General features: G+C 40.6%; 2 protein-coding genes and 1 non-coding gene across 3 annotated transcripts; 1 reads left to right on the top strand and 2 right to left on the bottom strand.

Annotated features, from left to right (window-relative positions):
- Positions 1-267: 267 nt before the first annotated feature.
- On the bottom strand, positions 268-339 carry trnae-uuc (transfer RNA glutamic acid (anticodon UUC)). The gene has a single exon. It is a non-coding gene; the product is annotated as a tRNA-Glu (tRNA).
- A 1,594-nt stretch (positions 340-1,933) lies between these two features.
- alox5ap (arachidonate 5-lipoxygenase-activating protein) lies at positions 1,934-6,010 on the top strand. Its single transcript, XM_085798608.1, has 5 exons — positions 1,934-2,189; positions 2,305-2,386; positions 3,889-3,959; positions 5,543-5,624; positions 5,705-6,010. Exons 1-5 carry the CDS (start codon positions 2,117-2,119, stop codon positions 5,865-5,867), a joined length of 471 nt encoding a protein of 156 aa, XP_085654734.1. The 5' UTR covers positions 1,934-2,116; the 3' UTR covers positions 5,868-6,010.
- Positions 5,961-7,743, bottom strand: medag (mesenteric estrogen dependent adipogenesis). Its single transcript, XM_085798607.1, has 5 exons — positions 7,466-7,743; positions 7,203-7,339; positions 6,788-6,903; positions 6,527-6,700; positions 5,961-6,431 (listed from the first exon to the last, which is right to left on the bottom strand). Exons 1-5 carry the CDS (start codon positions 7,663-7,665, stop codon positions 6,417-6,419), a joined length of 642 nt encoding a protein of 213 aa, XP_085654733.1. The 5' UTR covers positions 7,666-7,743; the 3' UTR covers positions 5,961-6,416.
- Between the last annotated feature and the right edge of the window lie 2,161 nt (positions 7,744-9,904).

Here is a 9,904-nt window from a genome sequence, read left to right as displayed (position 1 = left end):
AAAAATTAAAGAGGAAAACAAATGAGAAACAAATTATTATTATAACAAACAAATAATTAGGCTATAACTTAATATTAGATACTTGATGTTGATATTTCTTATATTAGCCGTTTTTATTATTCTACTCAATAGGCTACTTAGAATTGGTGCCTTTAGAAACTGGTGTAATTGTCGTAAACATGAAACGATGTGAAAATTGTGTCGATATCCTGCTCATTCTGTGTCAATACTCATTCATTACAAGACATCAGCTGACAAAAGAAGCCGTTCCCATACCGGGAGTCGAACCCGGGCCGCCTGGGTGAAAACCAGGAATCCTAACCGCTAGACCATATGGGACTCGATATCCGCGTGTTACCCAACTGCAAACAAAACAAGCACACAACCTGCGTGACGTGTCTGATTTCTCTCTCTTCGGGCTGGATGAGTCTGACCCGAGGTGATGGTTCAGGCTGCGGTGTCAAACCCCCAAAATGATGCGTTCACTGACATAAACAAACAGCAACAAAAAAAGACAGTGACAAATAGTCTGAAGCTGAAGCCACTGAACTGAGTGAATATAATGACTGTTGTTCATTCTGAAGGTAAATATGAGCCCAATTATTTGGGGCTTAATCTGGGCATGATTGTTTATTTTCTAAGGGTTTGATTAATTAGTTACACTTAGCCTACATCTAAAGGTAGCCTATTACAAAAATATAGGCTAATTTGTAGTTAATTTGATGAATGATTGATTTGCAGTTTTGCAGTAAATCAAAAATCAAGTGTATTGTGTGAAAGGATAATTTACAATTTTTAAAAATCCTAAATTTACCAGTAACTTTTAGTTAGTGGTTGATTAAATATATGCGTGTAGCAAAGAATGTAAAACTGCATTAACTCCAGACCCTGCACAACATCTGGCCTATTTAGTCAATGTTTTGTTAATAAAAATGTAGAAGTTCATTCGTGAATTGTGTCACAACCTGAGGAGGGGCATGGTGGCGTGGTGGCGTCGATGCGATGGAATTAATTTCATCAAATGAAGAGGTGCAGCTCTCTCTGTGCACAAATCTGTTGGATTAATTTGTGGAGCGATGGTCTCTGGGGAGGAAAGGCAGGGCTCAGTGCATTACCTTGTCAAAGCACATGCAGGTGCTGTTTGACTGTAGGTGAGTCAGTCACTGACACAGCCTCCATAAAGCTGTTTTTTACTGTAATGACGTATTTTCACAGCACTCTGTTGGTGGAAGTACATGCACCACTGTAACTGTGCCTTAGTACATTTCTATTATATATACATATTACGTTTTGTTACAGGTAATACTATTACTCCAGATATTTCAGAGGCAAATTCTCCATCACATGTATTTGATTACCATTTTTAGTCAACTGGTTATTGTTATTGCATTAGCCTATAATGTTAAGGTGATACTGTTTTTTCATGCACTGATCAATTTTGAGATTTTGGGCTATTTTTCTTCTTTAACATGTATTCTTTTATAAAAGTCAAGTGAGTAGATTTCTCCCAAATTCACCAAAAGTTAACCTGAATACTTCACAAAAAGGTCAATTTTGCTCATATAACTTCTCCCCATGCAAATTAAGCTACACAGTATGTAGTCTAAATGACTAATTTAAGTTTCCACTGAAATGCACATATTGGGTTAGAGTACATCACAGTGTATTGACTCTGTTAGATTAATTCAAAGACAACTATTGTACAGCCAAGCTCATATGATGAGTTAGAATAATTTTGCTTCTCATACATTTGTACTATGTTTCTTCAGCTTGTTAAATGATATTGTATACCTCTACAGTGAATATTTTGAGTCCTGATTTAGCTGAGGTAAATAACTTCAAAATCATCAAACTGTGTGAGTGAGTCTGACACGAACACACACAGAGGAAGTAACAGACCTGCCTGCAGCGCTCTGTTTTGAGCCACAGGGTCATTTACATAAAGGGGAAGCCACAAACAACAGTGTGTGTGATGAGGGATGGAGGTGAGACAGGGACTGCGTGACACCACAGGGGGACAGACCATCAGGTTTATGATCAGCTGCTGACTCGTTGCTGTTCATTCACTGTCCGCCTCCCTCAGCCTCAACATCCACCTGCATCTCCAGCCTTGACCATGGACTCTCACGAAGTGGTGAAGAACATCTACCTCCTGGTCATCGTCACCCTCCTCAGCGTCCTTCAGAACGGTGAGAACAAGAGGGATTTCTGCCACAAATAACAGTTGTTGTTTTTTTCAAACGTTAAACTTTTTTTTTAAGACAGACACCATGGTTTTCAGCTGGTTTCTCTCTGTTTCTTCAGCATTCTTTGCCCAGAAGGTAGAGAGGGAATGCAAGAGTCAGGGGTCCCACACGTCTTGTTTCGAGCGAGTGTCTTGTGCCAAGTAAGTGCCCTTTCTTCCATCAGCAGCCATAGTGACACAGTCGGCTACTTTGTCTGTTACTTTACTTCCTACTACAAACTTTCCATTTGGTTTCACACTCGCCCATTGTTACTTTGGCCATGAGGCATGCAGGCCTCATTTGCCTGAGCACTCCCAGCCATGTTGGGAAATGGGGGACTGCGAAAGAGCTCATTTGAATGTCGGATGGGAAAGCAACAAAAGCCATTAGGAAAAAATATTTTCTCTTAGTTTCTCAGGAATGTGAGTCATCATCATCTGTTCAATTGACAGCTCGTACATTTGCAGTCTGTGGCCGAGAAATTAAATCTTTAGATTTACCAGACCACCACTGTGATTCCTCGTTAATGAGGGGGGCATAGATAAATGAGGCCCAATTAATCCACTGATTCGTCAGCTGTTCAGTTAAAAATGTTTAGGATTTTCTACTTTTAAGGTCAGAGATGGATTATTTCTGGATGTTAGTACCATTTATCACTTGTTTTTGGCATTTTAACGATGAATTAGGAAAATCGTCCATCAGTTCATCAAAGGGGTTAGGGTTGGTGTTGGGTTTAGGGGTTAGGGATTTTGGGTGCTCCAATGGACATGTATCCCTGGTTTTTGGAAATACAAAGACACACAAACAACTTGTCAATCAGAAAAGTATTCAGTAACTTCATTTATATGATCAGTGTTAAGAGTCAGGGTTAGGGTTAGAGATGCACTGTCTACATTTTCCAGATTGCAATGAATATTGAACACTTGCATTTGGCATAAAAAATATAGATTATTAACTTGTCAATCAGAAAATTAATCAATCAATCAATTCACGAGGATTGAAAATTATGCAGCACTATAAGCGATAACACTTAACACTAAAGTCAGAAATGGAAATTCAAACTCTAATCCAATCCAACTGAAATCTAAAAGCTGTAGGCTAACAGATACAACAGTTCAGTCCATGTTTGAGGGACACTTCCTGTTTTTACGCGGAAATGTTTCTGCCACTCCCCGTCCTCTACCTGATGTTGGGATTTCCAACAAAAAAAAAAAGATGTGATGCAAACATTTAATGACACTTTCAAACTGCCCAGATTCCTTCAGCCAGCTTGTAAAGTGTGGTGTGTTTTGGCCTGATGCTCCTGACATGTGAGATTGGAAAAGGTTTGTGGGCCATGGTTCTGCACAACACGCTGTCCTGATTATTGCAATTTATTGCACCAGCCGGTTTCAGAGAGCAGCCTCAGTTTTTCCTGGCCGTCCACTTCAGCTTTGCTCCTACATCGCTCACAAAGCCAAAGGATCGTTTTCTCTCTCTCTGTTTTTTCAAAGCCACTTCTGCTCTGCAGCTTCAAAACATTTCCCAACACCCGTAGAAAAGTCTCTCTGTATGGCCTGCTGCTGTCAGGAACAGATCACCGATTGCCCCACACATTTGTCGTTGCGCGTTACTTCCTGGAAATTGCAGTGTTAATCACAGATCTTGTTTGTCTTTCTTCTAGTCGTAACTGCATGGATGCTTACCCCACGTTCCTGGCAGTCATGTGGTGCGCCGGTGTGTGTCTCAATCAAGGTAATCATTAGTCAGTTGCCATAAAGGAGACAGTCACACTTTTGTATTGTGAAAAAAACACACCCAGCCGAAGTCAGTGGAGCTGTGGAAGGTCAAGTTCAATCAGTAGTTTTTGCTCACGTTTCGTATAGTGTTTGACCTACATTCATAAAAAAAATTAACAACATTTACTTGATTTGATTATGACACATTTCATTCAAATTCTAGGAGTTGATGTGTTGTCTTCACTGGCTGCAGGTCCTGATGCAGGATGATCAGTCCTGACCTGGTTTATGAGCGTTAGTAGACTCTCTGCAGGCCTCTCAACTCAAAAACTATTTCCTCACCATTTCTTCACGGCCCTCTCTCTTTACAAATGGTAGCTGCTGAAACAGGAAGGGGCTTTGACCAAACCGTAGCTATTGCAGGTCTCAGATGGCAGGACAAGCAACCTGATATAATATCAAGGTTAAAAGGAGAAATGAAATGAAATGATGTTCAGTGCTCTCTATTCACTTTAGGTGCAAAAGAAATACACTGTCTTTACACTCTTTACACAGTTAGTCCAGAATGTTTTTCGAGTACCTGACTGAAAACAGCAAAATGCAAAATGCAATGCAAAAATAAAAACTATACATTTAAATATGTTCTTCTGATATAAATATCACATTTATTTTATGGATTTTAACCCTTTATTTTCAATATATCAGCAGAAACCTTTTAAGCCATGTTGCCACATGTGTCATCCACTTTTTGTTGACATAAGGCTTATTTACTTGCACAGGTATTCATACCACCCGGTGCCTGAGAGCTCCACGTGTCTCTGTGCAAATTCATTTTTCATTCCTTTATTTTGCTCTTGTTTAAACAGTACCAAACATTAAAAACACCATATAGACAAACAGAAGACAGAATAGACAGACAAAACAAAAAACAATCCAGTATGAGGAGGGACAGAAAGAAGCAAAGCTTATCATGTCCTGCCCCTTACAGTCCCATAAAACATTTTATGTGTGTTTGTGTCAACCATGGGTGCAGATCCTGGGGGGGACTGGGGGGACATGCCGCCCCCAATTTCTGAAAACATGAATTGTCCCCCCCAATAAAAATACCCTAAATTATTCAAAATTGAATAAATGTTCAGACTTCACATTCTTCACATTTTAGATTCACATCATTCACAATAAACAAGTAAGGTAAGCACAATGTGATTCCCTGTCCAGGACTTTTTGAATGATATGGCGAGCCTCTACGAAGTTGTGATATGATGGCATGGTAAGAGTTGTATACGGGCAAAAAAAAATCACTTTTGTACCCCCCCCCCCCCCCAATCCTTACATCGGATCTGCACCCCTGGTGTCTCCGTAATAAACCAAACTAGACAAAATTTCAGGAAGAAATGAATTTTTAGATCTTGTCCAGATCATTTCTCTTGTACAGGCCAATAAAAAGCTGTTTATAGCTGTGCTTGAAAATAATGATGTTCTCACTCACTTTTCAGTCTTTCGTGTCTGCAGTAGGAATTCCCAGCATGAATAATGCATAAATGAGCATGCTGTAGCCTGCAGAGTTTTACCTAATTATTTTCTGTTGTCTGCTCAAAGCTCCTGCTGCCTTCGCTGGGATCATCTACCTCCTGGTCAGACAGAAGTACTTTGTGGGATACCTGGGACACACCTCTCAGAGGTCAATGAACACAAACGATTCGGTGTGTTTGCATGTTTTGAAGAGGTACGGTGTGTGTAACTTGTTTTATCTCTGTGTAGCACCCCGGGCTACCTGTTTGGGAAACGCATCATCTCCTTCCTGTTCCTCATGTGCGTCGTTGGCATCTTCAACTACCTGCTGCTGCATTTCTACGGCAGCGACTACAAAGAATACGTGCAAACCATCACCGGCGCTGCGTCCGCTCTTCTCCTCATCCCATAAAACAGCATGTGTCACCATAGAGGCAACGTCACCCAGCCCACATTTATGCTTTATCTGATAAGAACTGTTGAAATAAAACGCAGTCTCCTTTTTTGTTTGTAAAAAAAAAAGGCATTTATTGTATTTGAATTTAATAAAAAATTCAAAAAAGGTACAAAAGTTTTCATGGAATTGATTTTTGGACACAGATTTGACCCCTCGAAACCTTCATACATCCATAGTACATGAGGTAATTGCATCGTCAGTTACAAAAACATGTTAAACAGTCAAGTTACACATATAATTTGCCTGAATAATCTTAATGCCATCCAGAATTTCCTCATCAGTCGCGGTCAGTTCAGTTTCCATCCAGTGGACTGAAGAAATATAGGACCCAACAGCACTTATAAGTCCCCAGAGGTAGGCTGGTGCTTCACCTGGCAGGCTGCTGTTAAAACCACACATCTGTTTTTTTCTTTTTGCAGCATTTTCTTGAGGAAACAGACCAAACATCCACCAAAGACACGGCAGATGAACTTGACTTTTACTGTCTCTTTATCCACTGCTGGCTCAGGTCAGTCTCAGCTTTAACAGAAAGAGATTCAAGTTGATCAGACAAGACAAATGTAGAAAATGTGAGTTATTATTAATATATAATAATAAAAATATGAGACAAGTACCTGGAAGTTTCTTTTGCTGAGGCCGAACCAGAATGGGAAATCAAACAGGGCATCGGAGTAGTATTTGAGGGTGAAGGAGGCGTCTCTCCACACAGGTGTGACTTTTATGAGGTCGTCAGTTATGATGCGGATGTTTTCAGCCGCCCAGCTGTCCAGGGCTTCAGCCAAGTCAATCTGACGCAAGAGAAAGACACATTTCAACACTTAAATCTGGAAATCATCAGCAAAACACAAATCCCTAGAGTGCAACGTCCTGCTTACATCCACCCTGTAGCTCTCCCCGGAGACTGAGGAGATGGTCCAGTCCAGGCCTCTCTCCATCTGCCACCTGATGAGAGGATCGTTGCCGTCGATGGACACCACGCACTGCTGCAGCACTGGAACAGAGATGCGGATCATTCATGAGGAGAGGCAGGAAAAACGTTTGCAGAAAAACATGTTGCCCTCAGTACTGTGCTGTCATTGTAATTCCTCCACCCCACCCATTGTAAGCATCCAGAGTCAGACAGCCACCATGAGTCACTCATGCCACTAAAAACTGCATGAGCTAGCTACTTTGCAGCCTACACATCGGTTTCAAAAAAGCAAGAAAAAACAGCAATGGTGCATTTGAGGACCTTTTTTTTTTTATAACTTTCTTTTTTCCTTTACTTCATAAACAGATGGCTTGAGTTACCTCTGGTTTCTCCGGCTGCTCTCTTGTTGCTCTCTGAGAAGTTTTCCTGGCAGGCAGACATAAGCAGATAGATCCTCTTGGACAGCAGGCTCTTCCTCGTGCTGGTGTACTCCCACAGATTGTGCATTTTAACTTTCCTGTCGTTGGAAACAATAAAAACAGCTCCATGTGAGTTTGTCTGTAGGCTACACATAATAGCTACATGTGTTTATGGATAAAGCTGTGTTCAAGTGTTTTTTTTTCTTTCTTTCTTGACCTCTCACCTTCCCAGCGATTTCTCGAAAACTATTTTCCCTCTGCAGGAGAACAAGTCATCGATGAGCACCAGGCTGGTCTCAGGGTCGCTCCGGACCCGGTACCCGCAGCCGAGGGGCTTCACGGAGAAACCCGCCGGAGGATCCCTCAGAAACTCCCCGAGCTCCGTCACCTCCACCCGGCTGTGGGACACTGTGTTCGGCGTCATGCTGTCACTCTTCTCTCCTTTGCTTTCCAGCTGCTGCGGCTGCTGCTGTTTATATTTGCTCGACTCCAGCAGCCCGCAGCTTTAATAACTCCCAGCCACCGTCGAGTCTGACGCGTTTACCACACCGCACTTCCGGTCTGCGTTCTACAAAATAAAAGTCCCTCAAGGAACACGACACCGCTGAAGTTATAATTATGTTGTTAATGATTGAAAAAGAATAAGCAGCTTATTAAGAAACATTGTTAGTAAAGAAAACAACAACTGTCTTAATTTGCTGCTTATGTCTGATTTCCAATTTTGCCACTGCTATAACCCTAACCCTAAACAGAAAATGCTGTTTGTAACACTTTTTATTTTTACTATTGACATTTTCTAAATACTTTGGTATGAACAAACCTAAGGCTCTTTAATACTTTTGACCTTTCATAATTAATTGAATAATTGAGAAATTAAAAGTAACCTTCACTGTCTGTGAGTTGCTTCAGTGTTTCAAAAATTACAAAAGTGAATATTGACAAAACTCAACATCCAACAACACATTATTTAATGGTAATGTCTCAGATGTCTCCCATTTATTCATGCAAGTAACAAGCATTGTGCTTTTATCTTTAAAGCAGATGTAGCCTATTAACTTCCTTTTGCATTGCACGTGACACAGCTCCTTCACAGCACTCATACAAATGTTACCACTGATCATAAATGTAAAGGCCATGGGAGCCTCTATGTATAAATCTATGCAAATATGACATACACCTAAGTGATGTGTGTATTGTCTGGTTCTTTACAGGAAGCTAGGCAGCACTTGGCCTTGTGCTCGGAAAAAACATCACTCCTCAACCCAGAAGGAAAAGTACAGCACCTAATTTGAAACTTAAGTGAATTGTGAGTCACCTTTGACTGTGTGTGGTGCAGTGAAAACATGCGTATTTGTGTTTCATATCAGCAACATGTCTAATCATTCATTGCTTTAGTTCAAACAAAATGTTTGCTCAGACCTTTTTTCCCTCAACTCTATCTGACAACATAGATTTGTACTATTTATACTCGGCACATTACACAGGTTCATAAATCACCTATTGAACCTAAATGATTTTCCGTCAATAGCTGTTTGACAATGTGGTACTCACTTGTGTGTTACAATAAACCACAATAGCCTATGCCTCTGTAAATATACACCTACTTGAGAGTGCAGCTTTCCCATCTGGATTTATTTCTGCACAGTTCATTTTATTTGCACAAAAATGTGAACACTCACTGCGGCTTCACAGAAGAACCAGGCCGAACCAGCCAAGAAGTCCATGTTTAGCCTCTGTGGTCTGGAGACTATTGACTCATTTGTTCTGGCTGTTTCCATCAGTGTGCACGGCCTACAAGAGTAAAACTTTGTTTTCAGCCTCTAATCTGGAAAGCTTTCTTTTCACTTTTACTGTTGGACTTCAGATTTTAACTTGAACTTTGATTTTCTACCCGTCCCATCTACTGCTGTTTAAAGGAAAGGTGGATACACTTCAGTCCAGTTCATCATCACCATACTTCTCCTCCAGCAGGCTCCTGTTGGCTGTTTGTTTTAATCATTACCTCTGGGGTGTTTGGGTTCAAAAGACATTTTAAAGTTTCCATTGGCGTTCCTTTCAAATATTTGTGTTGCTATTGTATACCGTACTTGCTCTTTGTAGGAACTGTTCTGTATTAAAGTAAGGCCTTGACCTTACCATGCTAAATGTTTTGCGATTAGGTGTATTATGATTTCATGCGGTACAAATAAAATCAAATTGAATTGAATTGAACCACATTCTCAAATATCTTTCCTCATGTCCCATTTAATTAGTAAACCCCAAGCTCCTGTTTGTTTTACTTTGCACTGTAATGTGCCAAACTAGCAACTTGATTGTTTTACGATGAATTAGCCTATAGCCTATATATAGGTGATGGCTGTTTTGTTTATGAATGAGTATGGGTGGATGAACTTTGAAAGGTGAGGTGAGATGACTATGTATTTTTTGGTTCATATATAGCTACAAAAAGCCATCCAGAGTTTAGTTCACATTGCAACCAAGATTTAATCAAATCTGAGCTGTTTGAGATCTTGTGAAGAAGAGAAATTGAAAGAAAATGTGGGTTTCTGGCTGTACAATGTTTCAGCATAATGATTTTGCCTGGTTTTCCCCTCTCGTCCACCGAGGCCCCACCAGGCCTGGGACTGTGCAGGTCAAATCTCTGGTGCCAGCATCAGGAGAGT

Source organism: Trachurus japonicus, chromosome 14 (assembly GCF_045865225.1).
Source record: "Trachurus japonicus isolate A0001 chromosome 14, Traja_1.0".
In the NCBI taxonomy this organism is placed as follows: Eukaryota; Metazoa; Chordata; class Actinopteri; order Carangiformes; family Carangidae; genus Trachurus; species Trachurus japonicus.
Note: the sequence above shows the minus strand (reverse complement) of the source record. Positions and strands in the feature narration are given on the sequence as shown.

Coding starts and splice junctions, on each gene's coding strand:
- medag (XM_085798607.1), bottom strand. CDS start 7,665: ATGACGCCGAACACAGTGTCCCACAGCCGGGTGGAGGTGACGGAGCTC. Junction 7,340..7,465: donor TTCGAGAAATCGCTGGGAAG/GTGAGAGGTCAA, acceptor TTCCAACGACAG/GAAAGTTAAAATGCACAATC. Junction 6,701..6,787: donor GGGAGAGCTACAGGGTGGAT/GTAAGCAGGACG, acceptor CTCTTGCGTCAG/ATTGACTTGGCTGAAGCCCT.
- alox5ap (XM_085798608.1), top strand. CDS start 2,117: ATGGACTCTCACGAAGTGGTGAAGAACATCTACCTCCTGGTCATCGTC. Junction 2,387..3,888: donor GAGCGAGTGTCTTGTGCCAA/GTAAGTGCCCTT, acceptor TCTTTCTTCTAG/TCGTAACTGCATGGATGCTT. Junction 3,960..5,542: donor CGGTGTGTGTCTCAATCAAG/GTAATCATTAGT, acceptor GTCTGCTCAAAG/CTCCTGCTGCCTTCGCTGGG.